The sequence below is a fragment of the Actinia tenebrosa genome, unplaced genomic scaffold (genome assembly GCF_029948245.1).
Source record: "Actinia tenebrosa isolate PJP-AT-01 unplaced genomic scaffold, QUT_ActTen_1.0 PGA_scaffold3__52_contigs__length_22856419, whole genome shotgun sequence".
Lineage (NCBI taxonomy): Eukaryota > Metazoa > Cnidaria > Anthozoa > Actiniaria > Actiniidae > Actinia > Actinia tenebrosa.
The window spans coordinates 5,839,419-5,861,433 of NW_028292580.1; the positions used below are offsets into that span (position 1 = coordinate 5,839,419).

The 22,015-nt window shown below is 38.0% G+C and overlaps 1 protein-coding gene and 2 pseudogenes across 1 annotated transcript; 2 read left to right on the plus strand and 1 right to left on the minus strand.

The window, feature by feature from the left end:
* Positions 1 to 2,613: 2,613 nt before the first annotated feature.
* Positions 2,614 to 4,856, plus strand: LOC116294705 (uncharacterized; annotated as a pseudogene).
* An 855-nt stretch (positions 4,857 to 5,711) lies between these two features.
* On the minus strand, positions 5,712 to 7,092 carry LOC116308561 (uncharacterized; annotated as a pseudogene).
* Positions 7,093 to 14,909: 7,817 nt separating this feature from the next.
* LOC148908239 (uncharacterized) lies at positions 14,910 to 18,730 on the plus strand. The gene is made up of 7 exons (XM_089035818.1): positions 14,910 to 15,363; positions 15,917 to 16,120; positions 16,649 to 16,806; positions 16,932 to 17,049; positions 17,549 to 17,620; positions 17,889 to 17,972; positions 18,564 to 18,730. The coding sequence occupies exons 1-7, from the start codon at positions 14,964 to 14,966 to the stop codon at positions 18,728 to 18,730; spliced, it is 1,203 nt and encodes a 400-aa protein (XP_088891944.1). The 5' UTR covers positions 14,910 to 14,963.
* Positions 18,731 to 22,015: the final 3,285 nt, after the last annotated feature.

The following is a 22,015-nucleotide window of genomic DNA, read 5'->3' on the forward strand; positions in this document are numbered from 1 at the left end:
ACAACAAACGAGGACACTACTGGGAAAAACTACATTGGCCTGACAGAAGGAACATTCAAACAACGATACACTCAGCACAAACTATCTCTGCGAAATAGAAAATACGCTAACAGCACCGAACTTTCTAAACACATCTGGGACCTTAAAGATAACAACAAAGACTACAACATAGAATGGACAATCATCACTTCAGCCAGACCATACAGCAACATTTCTAAGAAGTGTGACCTGTGCTTAACAGAAAAGCTACTTATCATCAAAACAAACAGCGACACTCTTTTAAACAAGCGATCCGAATTGATCTCCAAATGCCGACATGAAAACAAGTTCTATCTGATGAACAATAGAAATCCAGGCCTAGCTAATTAACTCCTTTCCGAACAATACTTCTTTTGTAAATAATCATTACACCTCTTGTATATAAATATCACAGTAATAGGAATATGTTTCATTAAAGTCTGTCTGATGAGTGCGTAAGCACGAAACTCGGAGTTACAGTGAACATGTCTCGTCTTTAATCCAATCTTTACTATATATATGTATATATGTATGTATATATGTATATATGTATGTATATATGTATATATGTATGTATATATGTATATATGTATGTATATATGTATATATGTATGTATATATGTATGTATGTATGTATATATGTATGTATATATGTATATATGTATGTATATATGTATATATGTATGTATATATGTATATATGTATGTACATATGTATATATATATGTACATATGTATATATATATGTATATATGTATACACCGAATCGCTAAAACTTTGACATTTTAACGATATATATACATATGTATGTATCCCCCTTTTTTCTAGTGTCTTACCTGGATTTTAAAGGAAAGACAATAGGAAAAAGGGGATACATGTATATGTATATATATCGCTAAATTGTCAAAGTTTTAGCGATCCGGTATATATATATATATATATATATATATATTAGCTTTACCTAGGTCTTTTTTTTATTTAATTACTTCACTATATGTTCATTTATTATTTTCTTTGTTGAAGATGTAGAGCTACTCTGTAGATATGCTTCAAAAAATCGTTATCAATAATAATAATAATAAATATTATTATTATTAATTTAAATTCAAAGATACAGCTCTTAAATGATGTTATTTACGGATACTTTGCTGATAACTATGGTTATATGGTTAATCATATTGCTGATGACAACTTGGTTAAAAAATAGTGACTATTCAGTTAAAGATTTGAAAAAAGCTCTAAAACACTTAAAATCTTCAAACAGCGACATCAATAAAACAAAATATGTTTCTCGTCAACTGCGTGACAACTTACGTAAAGTTGACCTCAACAAGAATGATCTTGATAACTTTGACCACGATAAATTTATCGGTAAGAACTTTTGGGGTTATATTAAAAAGGTTTTTAGCAAAAAGGATACAGTTCTTCCATCTTTTGGTATGGCTGAATGTGCTTCTTATTTTCGCAAAACTTTCAGTTCAATAAATCCAAATAAACAGTTTACTATTCCAAGTTGGATACCGCGTTTGTCACCTCCTGTCGTACCTTTCAACATTGAAGCTATGAACAAGTCACGAATGTCATCCGCAAAATGAAATCTGCTGCTAGTCCTTGTCCTCCCGACCAGCTTTTTATAGTATGCTTCAAACGTTGTCCATTTATAAGATCGTACCTGACTGATATCATACAACAAGTTTGGTCTTCTGGAAATGTTCCTTCTGCGTGGAAAAAAGCTTGCACAATCCTCATTCATAAAAAGGGTGACGCAAACGTTCCTTCAAACTTCCGTCCAATAACTCTCGAATCCATTCCCTTAAAAGTATTCACATCATGTCTTCACAATGCAATTTTCTCTTTTCTCTCGGTAAATAATTTAATTGAACATGATATCCAGAAAGGCTTCACTCCTGGTTTGTCGTGAACTTTAGAACACACCACTCAAATGGCCAATATCATTAATAAAGCTCTGATCAAACAACGCTCACTCATCATAACACTGCTTGACCTAAAAAATGCCTTTGGTGAAGTTCAACATAATCTTATCCATTCTGTGCTTGGTTGTCGTCACATTCCCGATCATATCAAGTCTCTCGTCCAAAGCCTATATACTGATTTTAAAACATCCGTCATTATTTCTGAATTCCGCACACCTTTCATCACTGTTGGTCGTGGCGTTTTACAAGGTGACTGTTTGAGTTCACTTCTTTTTAATCTATGCTTCAATACCTTTATACAACAGAAATACCGCCAAATTGGCTTTTCATCCAAGTTTCTTAATCCTCTTCATTGGTTCCAGTTTGCAGATGATGCATCTGTTATCAGCGGCCAGGAATCAAAAAACCAACAGCTTCTTAATCTTTTCTTAATAGACCGATCCAAGGTTAATGGACGCCATATTGCCGGGGGTGCAAAGGCATTGGGGCGAGCGCGCGGCCAAACACACATACAACAATAGAAATCATATACCGCCATCAATTCTTGCTCTTTTATCTTCAAATATTTCGCTAGTTTTCTACATTATATAGCCTTTAAAAAGTCCACCACTTCATCCAAAAGACATCATTTATTATATTGGATGGTTTTTATGTCGTAGTCGATGCTGAGACAGGCAGAAGAAAAGCTAGAATACGAAGACTTCGTGAACTGGACTGTCAACTCGCTTAAGGACTTTCTAGCACTTCGTGGATTGAAACAAACAGGCAAAAAAGCTGAGCTTGTGGCAAGAGCATTCGGTGCCTACGAACTTAAAGCACCAAAGAAGTTTTCTCAAGAAGAAATCAACAAGAAACTAAAAGAAGAGTACCAGCAAAGACTTGCGAAACACCACATTAACATTGACCCAAACACGCTACGAACCGAAGTGTAGAACGATAATGTTCAAAAATGGCCACAAATTGATGATGGCATGCTTTTCAGCTATATCCTACGAGTGAAAGCAGTTGATGTGGAGTATATCGGTAAATACAAGGACCAGAAAGCATACTCTTACTGGCTTAGCGGATTTGTAGACACTGTTTACCATGCTGTTCATAACAACTTTATGTTTTTAAGAGGAAATGTATCGCCATCACAAAGACTCAATGAAGATCCACATCAAGTGTGGATTTGCACCGAGGGACCAAAAGATAGGGCCAAGATCTTGACCTCATGGTGCATATGCATTGCTGGGACTAGTGAGGCATGTAACCATGTGATTGCCTTACTTTATTAAGTAAACTATGCCTTAAAAAAGGACTACATATCACCCTCATGCACCAGCATTCCTCAAGGATGGAATAGGGGGACAAAGAAAGAGGTCACCCCAAGCCAGATTAGAAATCTCAACTTCATAAAGCATAAGAAAACACGAAAGGACAATAACAATGATCCTGAAATGGAACAAGAGCTAAGGAAGCACTTTGACCCAAGGAAACCAAAAATGGAGTGAAATGAAAGAGTGCTTACTGACGAGAGAGTGTCTGATTTGCTCAGCACAATCAAGGAGTGTGAGCCATCATCTTGTGTCCTGAGTTCTATAGAACATGCCAGGGATGATGGTCTCCCTCAGCCTCTTAAGGAGAGAGCTGCAGCTTTTATATATTTCAATGATATGAAAAATAAAAGCTGCGAAGAAGTAGCCCCTTCATTTCTAGAATATTGCCAAATGTCAAGGGATCCAGTGAAAAGGATTGAAGTTGAGACTAGAGGGCAAAGCTGCTACCAAGGATGGTTCAAACAAAGAGAAGGGCGAATCACTGCCTCAACCTTCAATCAACACCATACTAAAATGGAGACTATTCTTCGATCACATAGAAAGAACAAAGGGACATATACTCCTCTAGTGTTCAACATTTTGAACAAGGGTGATGACAATTCACATTTACCCCAAATTCAATGGGGGAAATGACCACGAGAAAGATGCTATTAAAGCGTTTATGTCTGATGTTGCATCCCAACATGCAAATGGAATGAATGGATTCAAACAATGTGGCTTATTTATAAAGCCTGATTATCCATTCCTTGCTGCCTCTCCAGATGGAATGTTTATTTGTGATTGTTGTAATCCAGCTATACTTGAGGTCAAATGTCCATTCTCAGTGAAAGATGAGGACATCAATCTAGAGGCCACCTACAAACGCGTAGATTTTCTAGAAGAAATGGAGGGCAGACCCAGGCTAAAGCGCTCTCACAAGTATTATACTCAGATGCAAGCACAGATGTGGGTTACTGGCACTGACCATGGTTTTTTTATTGTGTGGACTAAGGGACATAAGCCAATGTATGAGAGGGTGGAGTTGGACAGAGAATTTTGTAACATTGTAGTAAATAACATTACTCTGTTCTACAAGACGTATGTTTTGCCCTGCCTGTTAGGGTATAGAGATATATACAAGTGTCCAAAGTGTGACAGCATTATACTAGAGCCTCCTGAGATCAACAATTTCTTGTGACAACTGTAATACTTGGTGGCACCTTCCCTGTGCTGGTCTCTCAGAGGAAGTTGCAGATTCAATGGAATCATGGGTCTGCTATAGCTGTCTGGTTGATATTGCAGATATTGACAGTGCATCCGACAGTGATAGTGATTTCAACAATGTACCTACAGCTAGCAATTCTTGTGACATTGAAGAGGATTTGGCAGACAATTTAACTACTACCCTGGACATTGGAATACCATCAACTAGTGGTTTGCATGTTGTTGACACTGTAAATCTATGTAGTGTATGTTTACTACAAAGTGTTCCTGTGGGTCGGGAACACATTTGTACAATTTGTAAGAAAGCTGTCCATGCATGGCGCAGTAATCATGAAAACATTACGAACTCAGCAGACTTAGTGTGCCAACACTGCAACCCATGAAATAGGACAAAAACACAGATATGTATGCTGAAAGTGTATTTATTTCATTTCTTTCAATATAAATAATATTGATAATCTTTTGTGCTGTAAATATGCAAATATCCATTACCATTAACTGGAACATTTTTATGATTTATATAATATTATTGTATAATTTGTGTAATTGTCATTTCAAGTTATTTTGCATGTATATTGTGGTAATCACTTCAAACCAATTCATCAATTTTGGTCTGCCTTAGTGATCAGATGTACTTGCATGAAATGCTTCTATAACATAAGAAATAGATAAAAATGTTTGAATGCATACAAATGTGAATTTGAAATTTAAACATCTGTACATATTCTATTGTTCTATTCCTATTGTTGGGAATACGAATTCCTTAGGGCTTGTATGAATTGACCCTTAAATTTTTTCTCTGTACTCTTGTTACAGTTAAATTATACCACATTTGGGGTATTATACAATACAGTGATAAAGCAATCTTTTTTGCTTAGTCCACTCATTTCAAACAGTAACAATGAATGATGGGTACTTGTATTGTGACATTAAAAGCACAATGGAATTCAATATTGTCTATCTTAATTAACTAGAGTAAAGATACATGAACCATGATTAAATGGACGTTATTCATATCAAGTCTTCTAATTGCTTGAAGTTACATCTAATTTCATGGGTGCAGTGTATTTACTCTGTATTCAAAATAAACACTAGAGTGCTTTTCATCAGACTTTGAAACAATTACTTATAGTGAATGCAATGGACTTAGGTTCTACTAGTGTCTATTATAGTACCTATTAGCCTTAAAGTAATCGTTTCATAGTTCAATGAAAATCACTCTATCAAATGAATGTTAGTTACTCACAAAGCGTGGGAAGTAAATTGCACAAAGCACAGCATACTCTACCAATATCATCTACTAGAGGTAGTAAGGTTATTGGTAGTTCATGTTTCAAAATACGGAATAGTTTAACTCGACCAATAGCTTGCTCAACATAAATTCTAACATTGGCAATGTTTGATGTCTTCTTGACATCAGATGGTAGCATCTGCATAGAGGCAGCGCAACTTGGTGGTATGCATAATGTTGCCATGGACATCATCAGGTCTTCTTTGATTTTGAAACCTTGGTCGGCCATCATTTCATCTTAAGGCTCAATGAGGTTCAAAAAGCCACAACCCCTGACAATAAAAGCATCTGATGCCCTCCCTCCATAGCTTGGGGATACATATGAAATAGCACATGTAGGGGTGATGGCTACCAATACTTTACATGTGTAGTGATGTTTGTATTCAATCCACAGTGCAGCAGCAAGGCTTAAACCACTAGGGGTTTCTGTAAAACACTCGAAACAATCTATAATGCATCTCACTTTAGGATAAAGTTTCTTGAAGCATGATGGCAGTGTGTTCTTGACTTATTGTTTGCTTGGCCATATAATCAAGACTGAAAGCTCTTTTGACATCAGTTTAACCCAAGTTATAAAAACACTGCTGACCATAGTTGAGGAAACCATAAATCTAAATGCCAAGTCTTCATTAATGAGGCCCAATTTAAGTTTTATCAATGTTAACAGAAATTCTTGCTGTAAGTCTAGCTTGCGTCCTGGGCCTGGGCCACCTTTTGTTACTAGACCAGGAGCTTTCTTCGGCGCTTCCTTCGCAGTTTGTTTTGGCCCGCGCCAGTACTGCATATTTTGCGTTCTAGACAATAAATATTCAAAAATACATTTGAATGCTTTGGTAGACGGTAGACCAGTAAATGTCTTAACGTCTGCTTCCCTGGTTATTTGTTCAAAGTGCATTGGAACTTGAAAATCAAAATCCTCTTCGTCCCTTGAATCACACTCATGGTCATTTGTCACCTCACTTGTCACTTACTGAATTTTCGCTCTCTAAACGCTCTCTAGTTTTGTTTTTTTTTTTGGGTGATTGAGCCTTCAAAAAATCACTGAGGGTAATAAATAACGTTGGATAGTCGGTTTTAGAGTTATCTGGTGTTCTCTTGCCTTCGGGAAAATGGTTTGAACAGACAAATGTCCCTTGCGCTCCCGGCTTTGGATCGAAGTCATCACCTCGACCTTTGGCGATTTGTTTTCGCCACAATGCGGCTAATTGCGGTGTTCTTGGCCACTTATGGAACTTCAGGACTTTAACATGCGATCTTACAGTCCAAAGATTGGGAAACCGCTTGTCATTATCACAATAACCAACGCAACAGCGAGCATGTTTTGGCATAATGATGCGTCGATGCGTCCGCCATGCGTTGGCCGCGCGCTCGCCCCAATGATTTTGCACCCCCGGCAAGATGGCGTCCATTAACCTTGGATCGGTCTATTTGGTGTCAATGGGCGGATATGATAATTAGGGTTGACAAATGCTCTACTTTTGGCATCAAAAAGTGCTCAACCAAATCAGTCCAGTACCTTCCGAAACTCTTAATCAACAATGATCTTATTCCTCGTGTTAACATCAATGACTTTTTTCGTTACCTAGGCAGATACTTTGATTTCGAAATGTGAAACCAAAAACACAAATCAGAGCTCATTTCCGAAACAGATGATATGATGTCCACCATTGATCTAAAGCCTCTTCATCTTAAGAATAAACTGCTGCTGTATAATCGCTTCGTGCTCTCCAAAATATTCTGGCACTTTACTGTATCTGACCTCTCCATAACTTGGATTAAAGAAAATCTTGATTCTTCTGTTAACAAGTATATTCGTAAATGCCTAGATATTCCTGTATCTGGCTCGCTGAGTAATATTTTCCTTCCTAAAAACAAATTTGGTCTGAACATTGTTCCTCTGTCTATCAAGTTCACTCAATGTCAAACAGTTTTGCGCAGAGCTTTAAAAACATCTACTAATGACTCAGTGAAACATCTCTGGAACTCAAATAGTAACGACAAAAACATTCAGTATGACATTTACAAATCTACAAAGGAAGTTCTTAAAGACTTCCATTCTTCACAAGAGGATAAACTACTAAACAGGCTAACTGTTCAAGGATCTTTCTTTTCTATTGTCCTTAAATTCTCTATGCTGGAGCTAAATAAACTTTGGTCCACTGCCCAGTCAAAGTTACCTAAGAACATCTTCAATTTAACTGTCCGCTATATCAACAACACTCTTGCTACGTAGCACCATCTGTAACCACTATTTGTAATTATTTGTATTATTTGTTATGTGTACTCATAATTTATGTTTGTTAATAAATAAAATAATATTAAATAAAAAAAGTTAGATAAAAATCTGGTTCCCTTTATCTCTCGCCCAAGAGAGTGTATTGTTTCAAGCCACTGGTTTCTTCCTTAAAGTCTTTATTATCAGGACCTGGTTTCACAGAAAAGTGCGAACAATGGCGGAACGGAATTGAAGAGGATAAAATGGGGGATGGATACGAAGGGAAAATCTGGAAGGAATTTCTTGATTCTGATGGGAAGAAATACTTTTCTAAGATTAGAAATTTGGCAGTGATGATAAATGTGGATTGGTTTCCGCCATACAAGCATACAAAATGCAAATGTAGAGTCGTATATTTAGTGATAATGGTACCATGATAACCATAGGTGATGATGGGTGATTACCAGAGAAAGAACTGGCCAGATATTGCGTTCCATTCCCTGCTCCATGTCTCACGCTCATTAAGTCTCGCACACTAGCCAGCCGCGGAGTCCAGCCAGCCCTTTCTCTCTTTTGTCAAACCAAACCAAACCGAGCAAACATCCTCTCATCGACAGACAATATCTAGCACAATCTAGGACAATATCGTTTCAAGCTCAAATCACCAACAATGTCCAAGAAATCGCTTTCAACCGTAAAACAAAAAACACCACGTGAACAATCAACCTTATTTGAACAACTTGATCAACTCGAGGATCTCGACATTGACGAGGCAAACTATCCTACTCTACCGCCTCCGACTACTTCAAGAACAACAACTTGGACCAAACGTTTATCCTTAGCACAGCTTGAACTTGAGCTTGAACTTGACAAATTGCAGAAAGAAAAACTTCAGCTTGAGTTGAAAGTGTTACGTTTAAAACAAGGTACCACACTCCCTGGGGATACAGCTACAAAAAACAAGGGTAAAGATGCCAAGAAACGGACCATAGACTAGCCCCAAGACTTCGTTCCAGGTATGTCATCAAGTAGTGCAGATTTAAACTCTTTAGATATGGTAAGTTTCATAGCAGGCTATATCGCGATGATCAAGTCCTACGACACAGAGGCAAAAGAAACCAAGAAAGATTTCAATTTCAAAATGTCTTAGTGGTTGGCATCATTCTAGGTCCACGAGCCCAAAGGGAACATCATTTCTTCAGCCCTTAGTGAGTGAGTTGACTGATTTATGGGACGGTGTTATTTTCGATGAGAGGATTATTCCAGATGGCAACTGGAAAATTAAAGTTGTACTACTAGCCATTTGCTGTGATGTTCCTGCTGCAAGCAAAAAGGAATTTGGCCAACAATTCTTCCATTATTCTCCGTTATTACAAATGCATGCTTATCTTTTGCACTTTCTGGTTCTCTCTGAAGAGTTAATGTTTGATTTATCTGAGGCTGGAATACATCTTTGTAAGCGTGGGGTCCTCTCATCCACGAGTACTACGACTTGAATTCTTCGTTAGTGTCTTAATCAGCCATGGCTTGAATAACGCTTAGATTATCTCTGTTCTACTGATACTACTGTAAGTGTGACTGGAAGAATGCTGTCAAACAATGCTTGCTTTTCAGTGATGTCACCAGATTTCACACATTCGCAGTTACATTATTTTAGCATTGATCGTCAACTGATACACCTACATACTTTAGTCTCTATTTCCGCTGTCTTTATTTCTGCTACAGAGGTATCATGCCTAAAGAGAAATCAACAAAAAGATCTAGGAATGAACTGTCTCTGAATAAGAAATTCCAAATTGTTGAAGAATATGAAAATAGCAATGGTTCTGTGTGGATATGTAAGCTTGCTGAAAAGTACACGTGCGGGAAGACGTAAATAAGTAACATCATCAAAAACAAGGAATCTGTTAGAGAAGAATTTGAAAAGGGACTTCCCCAAGAAAAGAAACCGCACTTCTCAGTTCTCTGATCCAAACGACACTGCCTGGGAGTGTTATAAAAAGAAAAACGACCAACGAATTCCTGTCGACTGTCCAAAGATTTGAGAATTTCCCACAAAAGTCGCCGAGAAGCTAGGTTACACTGAATATCCAAAAGTTTTACTGCTGGAGGGATTTCAAGCGGTGCACAAATCCAAGACGAGAAGGAAGATCCTTTTGCTGATCTCGATGAGGACTTGGAGTGCTTAAGTTGAGAGGTTGCACCTGGAAGCGCCATTAACTCAGAAATGTATCTTCAATTAGATCACGAAGTTCCGATTTGATACTGCATCGATAGCGAACAGCAATTATTAGATTCGTTAAACACTTCAGTGGACACGGAAGTCATATCAAATGATGATGACAACAACAACGATGATGACGATAACGACTATGAGATCCCTCCAGCCACAAGCCTCAAGAGCTATCGTGATGTGATGGCGTCTGTGAGAGATATTGAAGTATTTCTTGTTCAGCGTGGGCTGACTACGATTGCTACTGAGTTTACAAGTTTAAGCAATAAAGTAGCAGAAAGTGCACTCAAAAAACAATCACGCCAAAGCACAATCGATAGCTTTTTTAAATATTAGAAGAGTCAGAGTACAGTCTACTATAGTACTGTACCATGCAACTTTTAATTCTATTCATAGTTTTCATACAATCTTATAAAGTTAAAGTTTGCTTAATATTAGAATAATTGTCATAGTTTTGATTCTATATTGCTTGTTTTATGTGATTAACAATAGTGATAGTTGTTATATATTCAAATTAAACAATTTCAAGAAAAATATGAGTGTTTTTTTTCCCGCACCCCGCTATTACGGACTCTCGCTATTGCGGATACTAAATTACGGTCCCGAGGGTGTCCGTAATCGTGAGAAGTGACTGTATATAGTTAGTTATTAACCCAGTTAATAACTATATATAGACCTCTTATTTATAATGAGCAACATTTGATAGAAAACCTTCTCAATTGATAAATAAAATACTTAATTACCGAGAACGTCAGTAATAAGCCTATATATCCCAAGGGCCACAGGGAAGTATATGGCTTATTGCCTCCGTTCTCGGTAATTAACTCTTGCAAACAAAATGGCAGAGAACAGACCAACTCGGAGAAGAGGAAGATATTGTGTCACTGGTGCTCCAAATCAGCGAAGCTGTAAAAATACCACTTTTACACCTAATGCAAAAATGCATCAGTTTCCTTCTGATCCAGCTATTCAGTAGAAATGGGTAATGGGTATGATTTTCAGAAGCCATTAAGCAAGTAAGCCTCGCTGTGCTCGGCTCACCTTGAAGAGTCATGTACCAGAGCTTTAAGGGATGGCCAATGCCAAGTTCAATAAAGTATCTATACCTACGTTGCTGCCACTCCAGAACCAATTTCTGAGCGAAGAAAACGGCAGTTAAACAAATGTATGTCATTTTTGTCACGTGTTTATAACTCATACAACTGTTTGTTTGTTTATATAATCATTGAAAGTGTTTATAGGCATTCTGCTATCTGAAAAGGGTATTGGCCCAACTGAGGAGAGAGTGAGAGCTGTTACAAATGCAAGAGAGCCAACCAGTGCCACCGAAGTGAGAAGTTTTCTCGGCTTTGTGAGTCATAGCAGCAGATTTATCCCTGGATTTGCAACCATGTCAGAACCCTTGAGAAGACTGACAACGAAAGATGAACCCTTCCAGTTTGGCCCGGACCAAAGGAAGTCCTTCAAGTCCCTTAAAGAAGCCTTAGCAAAGGCAGCCACATTGGCTTATTTTGACAAGCAAGCACCCATGAAGGTGGTGGCAGATGCTAGCCCCGTGGGGCTTGGCGCTGTGTTAGTACAGGAGCAAAACGGCAACTGTGTACCAATCTGCTACGCTAGCCGCAGCCTGACTGAGTGCGAGAAAAAATACTCACAAACTGAGCGAGAGGCCCTTGGCCTTGTCTGGGCCTGCGAGAAATTTCACCCTTACATTTATGGCATGCGGTTTGACCTCTTAACCGACCATAAGCCCTTGGAGGCAATATACAGCCCCCGTTCCAAGCCGTGCGCTAGAATAGAAAGGTGGATATTGCGACTACAGCCATATGACTTCAGAGTGATCCACATCCCAGGGCCAAATAACATTGCAGACCCCCTTTCACGCCTGGTAAAGCCAGAACAACAGCAAAGGCAAGATGAAGATGACTACGTACGATTTGTAGCCGTCAACGCCACCCCTAACGCCATGGACACCCAGGAAATAGAAGAGATGTCTGTGGAGGATGAAGAACTGACAGCTGTTAGACAGGCAATTGCGACAGGAAACTATGAGAAGTGTAAAGCTTGGTAAAGCTCTGTATTGTGCTGCCCTCAAAGCTCTGAGCCCGAGCACTAGCCCTTGCTCATGAGGGCCACCTAGGAATAGTGGGTACCAAACAAAATCTAAGAAGTAAAGTGTGGTGGCCAGGAATTGATAAGGCAGCAGAGAAACACTGTCAGCTTGTGCCACGGGTGCCAATTGGTGGCCACTCCAGATCCACCTGAACCATTGAAGGTGACAAGCCTACCTGAGGGACCGTGGAGAGACGTGGCGGCAGATCTCTTAGGTCCATTCCCATCAGGACACTCAATTCTAGTTGTAGTTGACTACTACAGTCGCTATTATGAATATGCTGTGTTGCAGTCTACTGTGACTGAGAAGGTCGTAGACGCGATGGAAAGGATGTTTGCTAGACATGGCCTGCCCACTACAATTAAGACAGAGAATGGCCCACAGTTCAAGAGTAGAGAATTCAAGGTATTCTGTGAACAAAATGGCATCCAGCACACTAGAACCACGCCCAAGTGGGTGCAGGCCAATGGAGAAGTAGAAAGGCAGAACAAGTCTCTACTGAAGCAAATCAAAATAGCACAAGCAGAAGGCACCAACTGGAAAAAGGAACTGCAAAAATATGTATTCAAGTACAGGGCTATTGAACACACTACCACCGGCAAGAGCCCGGCAGAAGTATTGTTCGGCCACAAGATCCAAGGCAAGGTACCTGACATGAGCTACCATGGGCGTTATGATCAAGACACATGTGACAGGGATGCGGAGCAGAAAGGGAAAGCCAAGGCATATGCTGATGCACAACGGGGTCTCAACTTTTGCAGTTGGGGGGTAGGGTAAGGCAAACTTTGATTAAAAATTCTAAAATACTAGAACAATTTCTCTAAACTGCACCAAATATGACAGAATTAAAGTATTAGATGTACTGATTAATATTAGCTATGAATCGAACTCATATTTCTCCAGGGGGGTCAACCCTTTACCCTTAGGGGGTAGGGTGAGGCAAATTTCGATCAAAAAAATCTAAAATGCAGAAAATATTATTAAGACAGCACTAATCATGGTAGTATTACAGTATTAGATCATATGATTAATTTAAAATTTAAACTATGAATCTATCTTGGATTTGTCGGGGTGAGGAGGATCTGAAACTTATGATGGGGGGGGGGGGGGGGGGGGGGTAGGTAAGGGCAAGCTTTGGTAAAAAAAAATCCAAAATGCTTGCATAGCGGACAAGATCCAGACAGCAGTCAACATGGCAAAAGTATAGTAATAGATCTGCTGATCTGTTATAGGCATGAACCCTACTTAAATTAGTCCGTGGGGGGGGGGGGGGGGGGGGAACTTTTACCCTTTAAGGGAGGGGTAGTGTAGGCCAGATTCTTGTAAAGAGTAATCGCGCCAAATTTGGTGCTTTTACCTCAAAGTGCACAATTACATGTATGTCATTTTTTTGCATCATATTGCTGGACTATCGGAATAAGGCTGACTAAATCTTACAGTAATTTAATAAATATGCTTAAAACTTATTTTTTTGAACTAGCGTTTTAGGATTAGAACTTAGTATCGTTTATATTTTATTAATTCTATACCTATTTAATTTATTTTATTTATTTTTTCACTTAACAAAATATTTTTAATTTCTATCTTAATAGTAGGGAAATTTTATCATATTGTAAATAGATTTTGATATTGTATTTTGTAATGCGCACTCGATCATATATTGGCATGTTAGACTGCGCAATGCTGAGTAAATGAATATCATTATTATCGCCCAAGGACATTTGGTACAAGGAGTTAAGGGTCCCTGCTGGTTTGCAGGATTGAAATATTACGACCTAGTAAAAGGAACAGCTGTTGACTACATGCACCATGCACTGTGTTATAGAAGGAGTGACAAAGTCGCTGATTAACCTCTGCTTCAATCCAACACTGTAAAAATGGACTGGTTGAAACGACCAATATTAATGGTTATAACCATTTAAAATTGGTTGGAACTACCAATGATAATTGGTTATTTTTGGTTCGTGGGAGCAGGCAAAACCTTAACCAAAAAGAAATGGTTGAAACTACCAATGATAATTGGTTAGTTTTTAACCAGTGCAGATGTGGAAAACTAAACCAAAATAAAATGGTTGTAATAACCAATTGTTAATGGTATACTCATAAATACCTATTTTTATTGGTTAATATAACCATTTCACTAAATTGGTTGGAACTACCAATTATAATTGGTTATTTTTGGTTCATGGAAGGAGGGAAAACTTTACCAAAAAAGAATGGTTAAAACTACCAATATTAATGGTTACAACCATTTGAAATTGGTTATAACCAATTTGATATAACCAATTTGACTTCGGCTATTTCTTTGGTAAAATCTATACCAACAAAAATGGTTATAACTACCAAATATTAACGGTATAGTCATGCATACCCATTCTTATTGGTTAATACATATAACCAATATAATAAAATGGTGAATATTTTAGACAAACTATAAACAGCTCAAAAGAGGCAAAACAAAATGTGAAACATGTAAAAAAAATGTATCATCCAATTGGTTTGATTGGAAATGCTTTTTACTCAATAAATTCATGTATATAACAACCAATATTATTGATGATAATGAGTGGTTATCCTGCCGGTATGGCTTGTAGTAATTCACAGCGTGAGGTCTGTAGGATTCCTACTGTTTCTACCAATGAGGAGCTTTATGTATATTTACGTCATGAAACCCTTGTCAATAAAAAAATACTTTCGTATCCGGCTTACTTTGTCATTGACTGCGGCATCTACAGCTCTGGAAAATTCAGCAATGGCAGCCAAAAAAAATTATAAGGGCAGAAGTCCAAACGTACTACGCTTTATTGAAAGCTGCGGCAATGATGTGGACATGAGAGGTCTAATTGCCCCAAATTTAGCCGCAGGGGCAAGGCTTGCCGCCAAGAATAGAACCGAAGCTCTGGATGAAAAAACTTCTAGGACTTACGAGTTGCGGCTCATAGCTCTCGAAGATTTCGCTCTAAGTAACGGGGACGATGCTGTTCTTTTTGGGCTAAACAAAAGGCCATTTTTGGCAGCAACAATACAGACGTTCATGCGTAAGTACAATGCTATGTATTACAACAAAAGATAAATGGGGTCAATCGCGGGTTGTGTTGTGTTAGTACTGGTATGGTCTTTGGTCTTATTGTTCCATACACGTGTGCAGCAGGATTCTTCTCGGAAAATGTTTTTGCATTGTTTTTAATAAAGCTAGGCCTTTTTAGACTTTTTTAGACTTTCTAGACTTTTTTTGCGTAAGTCTTATCATAACAAATGATATATTGTGTATGGTACTCTGATTCCCATAATGTTATCCGAACACTGCGTACATAAGCTTAATTGATGGTTGAAATAGTCACAACGTGCCAGAATCTTTTTGCACAACTATTCTAAATAGTCTTATTAAGAAATTGGCACTAATTTTCAGCCGCCACTTATGATTATGGAGGATAAGCAACGTCAGAGTTAGCAGATTTATCCGAGTCGTCTGAAAACATCAGAACGGTACCTGGCTGGGATTCCAGTTATAACATGTTTAGAATAGCATCCCTTTAAGCATAATGTTCTTAACGTTAATTTGCACAATTATTCAAATATTTGTTCTAATAGAAATGCTGAGTGAAACCAAGGGGAAGAAGCTGGGAACACTGAAATGCAAAGGCCTCAAGCCTCCAGCAGTTAGAGGCCACGCAGCAGCATTTCGCTACTGGTTTGACTCATTTGGTCACTCCGGACCATATAGTCAAACCATAGAGAAAGACGGCAATGGGAATCAAAGAGTCATACCTCATGGAAACCCAATGAACTCATCTGGTAACTTTTTAGTGAATTGAATGTTTTTACCAATATCTTATTGTAAGGGACGAACCATTAGATTTTTGAGGGTGGGGGGGGGGGGGGGGGGGTTAGAGGGAGGAGTTGGGCAAAAACCAAAAAAAAAAATCGAGCATGACTTTAAAGAAAGAAAAAAAAATCGTGTATAGGTAAAATGCCGAAAAAAATATTCATGCAAGCTCCAAAAAAATTCCTGCTCAGCAATGAAGGGTAAAAAAATTCCTGCACAAAATAAATTGACCAGCCCCCCCCCCCCCCCCCCTCTTCAAGATTCTAATGGTCCGTCCCTAAACAGAACTGGAATGTGTACCCTCATTATGAATAGCTTAATATTTCATACTATAATCTTTTCTGAGGGGTTTCCCTCAAATTTTTTATCATCAAATACTAAGTGTGAAGCAAATGAATTTCCACCCTAAAGTATCCCTGAGTTAATCCCTGCTTGTTCTTTGCCCACCATTCCTCATCCTCCAGGTTGTTCAAATTAACTATAATTCCTTTTTCCAGATGTGAAGCAAACCATCAGACAGCTCATTAAAAGGTCACTTAGGCCATCAACTAGAGACTCAAGCCGTGGGAGGGTGCCTTATGAGCCAAAACAGGCACCTCCTTTCACCCTTGAGCAGATGTTGCGGATGCGCAACTACTGCTTGAAAACAGTTGAGGTATGCTCATGATATGGTTTTCCATATGTATGTAAGACTATAATATAGTATGTATAATATGTCATTATTATTCTTATTATTACTATATTGCCTAAATTATTTCTGCTTTATTTTTTTATATCCAGGGTTTACGTGGCTTGTGGTTATGGACTATAACCTTGTTTTCATTTTCCTTATTCTTACGAGGGGAGGAACCTCTACGTTTGAAGATGAGACACATCAAATTACCTCCCAACTATTCAGGTACAATATTAATTTTACAAGTCAGGGAAAAATCATGTAGGATGAAAGGAAAACCAATACATGTACATCTACAGGTACAGGTACAGATCTGAAGCCAAAGGCCCAAATGTTCTATCAAATATTTTTGGCAGTAATTGGTTGTCTACGTCTTATGGTTTCCTTTAATCCTACTTAACTATCTATCTATTTATATACATATAAATTCACATATATTTTAAAAATAATGCTTTCTATGAAACACAAGAAAAAGTCTATATAGTACTACTTATATGCTGGTCAAAATGTCTTATATGTCTTTTATAAGTGTTTTTCTCTTTGGAGAAATGATCTTGCAATTGTATTTCATTCTCATCATCAAGAAAAACATATTTGCATGCATGATATAGTCAATTTAGAACACCCATTGGCATCATCTACATCATATTTTCTATTGACTTACTGGTTGTATTGACATATTGATTTTGAAATACTTCACATATATGCAACTGTTCTTGTCCAGTTGAATCAGGTAAATTGCCACAGCGATTGGAAGTGAAAATGCCGTGGTCAAAGGCAGATAAGAAAGCTAAAGGTAGGTGCAAAACATTTTATTCACTTTTTAACATATATTAGGGTTTGTATATTGGCAATGATTTTACATATTAAAAAAATGAGAGCCTGCTGGTTGTACAAAAGCACTAAACCACTGGATATCACTTACCCTGAGCAGGTAAAACAAATATAACTGTATAACTCTTATCTGGTGTGTTATGTACTCAATCCAGCCTTTGTACATGGGATCGGATAACACATATTTAAGAATAACATTTTCTAATGCATGTCATTAAAATATGTTTCAGGAGTAACACTTACACTGTGGGCTAATCCTCTAAAATCAGAGTTATGTCCAGTTACTGCTCTTTTAATATGGCTACTTGTTTCAGGTAAAATTATAATTTGATATTTAGTCTATATCATGTATGAAATGGCATATTATACTTTTCTTCCAGTATCATTTTATATTGAGGAAGGTGGCAGAGTCATCAACCATAAATTATTATACCAAGTTATTTTTAAATCTTAATTATATATGACTACCATACCATAGAGTTTCAGACAATTACTAGATTTTCACTGAAATAAAATATTATTGTTATTAATAGTTTTATTGCAATTTTTTTTGTGTGTGTGTGCATTCATATGTTCCTGCTGTCATGCCTAAAAATATGCTATGCTAGTATTCAGTTGCAATTGCAACTGGAATCCATCTAGGAGTGCATGGTACAGTTTTGATCAGTTGTATGGCATTTCATTTCAACTGATGAGCATGTGGAAAACAAGCTAAGGAAAAGGCTCCCTAAAATTTACAAAAAGAGTTGGGGATTTTATCCTTTATAGAAGGCTGAGAAATCACATTTCTTGACTTGCCTTCAGGAAGCTGAATAAAGATTGATTAAAATGCATTGGTTTCACAATAAAAAATGTATATATAATTTTATGGTAATGATATGTGTTTTTGATCATTCCTTTTACAGATGTAAGAAAAGGACTCCTTTTCCCCAGGGTTGCAAAGAACAACCGCAAGTTACATCCCAACTCTGCCCGAGATGTAACATCGTACAGAAAAATATTTTCTGAGGTAAATTATGTTATGTCAGCTTATCAAACATTTGCCGCTTACAGAACCTTTCTCCTTCAGTAAATAAATTGAACTAGTTAATTATGACATACGATATTTTCCTAATAGATGTGCCAAGCTCTTTTTGATAAGGAGTTCACAACCCACAGCATTAGACGTTCAGCTGCTATATGGGCTGCTCGATGTGGGGCAGATGACAGCACGATTAAAAGGGCAGGAAGATGGTAGGTTCCATATGATGTTATTACATACTGTTGAGTCTGCGATAACATATTGCTTTTGTCTTGGAATGATCCAAGTGGGGCATTTGTTTGTCAATAGAAAACCTGTTTTCTCATTTGGCTATTTGCATTATGCATCTGTGATATCTACTAATAATTTCACCTCCAAATCACCATTGAGTTGTTCCAAGTTTTATACAAACAATCAGCAAGGGAAATCAGTATTTATTCATAATCTAAGCTTCAGCTTTTTATTATAATTGTGCTTGCTTCATTTTGTCCCTAAAGATTAAGTGTCCCAGTCATTAAAAGTCCAAGAGCCTGGTTCACATACAAAAATACTGACCTAGGAAATGAAACTTTTATTTAACTTTACAACTATCCATGTATTTTCAAATTGACCTTTCAGGAAATCCAATAGCTTTGAGCTCTACACTCAAGATGCTAGAGCCCAAATGATAAAAGAGCACCATGATGGCTGCCCTGTATCAGATCATAAAATGTGGATGTTTAAGCCTCTACGCTAGTTAATCTGGCTTTATGCTATTCTTCAGCTGACTTCACTTTTTGATTTATGTTATAAATTATGTTTCTTGATTTCTAACTTCAATATTAATGTGTATACAAGTGCTATGTATCCAATATTTCAGTTCTTTAGCCCATATTTTTAACACGGATAATTTTTTCGAAAGGAGTCTTTTGTTAAATCCTGTTTTTAATAAAGGCACTAAACCCATGAAAAATCCTTACAGCCAGAAAAGAAAACGATGGTTTAGTGTATGTTTCATAGGTATAGTCACTTCGCTTTGAAGCATAAAACGTTAACCTTTTTGAACTTGAAAGTTGGAATGAGAATAGACCTTTTAGTTCCACTCGTTTTTCATGAATTAGAGGATTGATGCAAATCACTTCTTTCTAGATTTGACTAGTTTGTAAATCTTTCCTGGTTTTACCTCTTGATATTTGCTATATATGTTTTGCAAATTAAAGTTGTGTTCTTTGTATATATTGTAAATGCATTTCCTTTGACTATAAATTGAAGTGTGGCTTCCATTTTTGCCTTTGTAGTTCCTCATTTGGCAGGTCCAGTCTTTAAGTGGAGGGCAATCTTCACCACCATTTTCCCAGATTTCTTTCACTTCCTCCAGTCTTTCAATGTTTCTTGGAATTTTTAATGATTGCAACCAAAATTCAACACTTTGGTACATTTGAGAACCATACTCCCGAAAAACCTTCAAGGTATCAAGATCATTTGAATTTACTGGTTTTGGAGGTGGCTGTGCGTTCTGTGGTAGTAGTAGTGGTGGCTGTGCGTTCTGTGGTTGTGTGTGCGGTAGCTGTTGGGCCTGTGGTGGTAGTAGTGGTGGTGGCTGTGCGTTCTGTGGTTGTGTGTGCGGTAGCTGTTGGGCCTGTGGTAGTAGTATTGGTGGTGGCTGTGCGTACTGTGGTTGTGTGTGCGGTAGCTGTTGGGCCTGTGGTGGTAATAGTAGTGGTGGTGGCTGTGCGTTCTGTGGTTGTGTGTGCGGTAGCTGTTGGGCCTGTGGTAGTAGTAGTGGTGGTGGCTGTGCGTTCTGTGGTTGTGTGTGCGGTAGCTGTTGGGCCTGTGGTAGTAGTATTGGTGGCTGTGCGTTCTGTGGTTGTGTGTGCGGTAGCAGTGGTGTCTGTGGCGGTAGTGATGAATGTGCATGTGTCTGTGGTTGCTTTGGTAAATGCGATGATAAGCCCGGATCTGGATGCGACAGTGATTCTGTTGGGGGCAAAAGTGCATTGACCTGTGAAACCGATGACGGTTTGGGCGACTGTTGTGATATTGGAGCTTGGGGAAGAGCATGTCCAAACATAGAAATAAAAAGGGAAGCCCAATGAGCAATTTGTCTTGCGGCGTGTACTGCAGAATTTTCACTACGACTGTCTGGCAAACCATTTGGTGCAGCTTGAAATCCCTCAAGGCGCGCGTGAATAGCTTTGAGGGAGTCAATTATGGCAGCATTTTCCAACGACCTTGACTGTGATTGGACCACTGGTACCGCATCGAAGTTATTGAAACTGGAATCGAACGATTTTTGGTGTAGAAGCTCCCCAACCAACACAGCATCATCAACAATAGCTGCCAGTGATTTTTCGCTGGTGTCTAGCTTTGATTCCGTTTCAGGAGAAGTTCTCAAGGTTGCTAAAACTGCGGCCAATTCATTGTCCTGACGAGAAACGAAGTCCGTATTAGCAAATTCGTAACGTATTTTGCGAACATTGCACAATGTTATTATGTTAAAAGTTAATGAACGGCAAGAAATATATCACCTCCTCATGTTCTTGATGTTCTGAGTCTTCCGAGTCTGTCCACTCTGATAAAGATGAGTTCTGTCATGAAAACAAAGAGACGGCATTGACTCATTAATATCTCACTATAACGCAGGAAATTTGTTTGTATTTTTAGAGTCACTTAAATTTTTTGAAATAGATCTTCATTTTAGTGATGCCATAAAAGGTAGGTTAGAACATAAGTTATTAGAACCACAATCGTATGATATTGCGCAAACAATCATTTGGCGGTTGCTACACGAGAAACCCGTTAGATAGACTAAAACATCGCAGAGAGCAGCGCCAAAAAGAAGAAAATAAATACATGTACTAAGACATTTATGGCAATAAATAAAGATTAACTTTTTTATGAAATTGCCACGACCTTGTAGCGGAATAATGTTAAGTTACTTTACTTACATCTGATTCTGTGTTTGCGTCCTCTGAATCCATTTTTCTGGCAAGTCAAGAACACCGCGCGTGGTGAAACTGGATTAAAAAAGGTACTCTACACCTCCCAATTCTATCGGTGATTAGGTGTTGTGAATAATTCAAGTGATGATGCAAAGACTACTCTGATAACAGATGACGACTAGTATTAGAACTAGTTTAGACTGCGTCGGTGATATTAAAGTTAAAACAAAGGTGTCGTGGTAGATAATCTTTTCTCCGTAATAAGAACAAGAGTAACTGACGTTTCGGACGTTAGTCCTTCGTCGGAGTCAATGATAACTCTGATAACATTCGACTTGTGCGTCTTATTATTATTATTTTTTTTTTTCGATCTTTTTCTTACCAGTAAATGCTACAAGTATTGTCAAACATTAAA

What these genes read in the sequence shown, in the direction of transcription:
- LOC148908239 (XM_089035818.1), top strand. Translation starts at nt 14,964, where the DNA reads ATGAGGAGCTTTATGTATATTTACGTCATGAAACCCTTGTCAATAAAA. An exon ending in ATTACCTCCCAACTATTCAG is followed by an intron (nt 17,050 to 17,548) that starts GTACAATATTAA and finishes GTTCTTGTCCAG; the next exon opens with TTGAATCAGGTAAATTGCCA. An exon ending in GGCAGATAAGAAAGCTAAAG is followed by an intron (nt 17,621 to 17,888) that starts GTAGGTGCAAAA and finishes AATATGTTTCAG; the next exon opens with GAGTAACACTTACACTGTGG.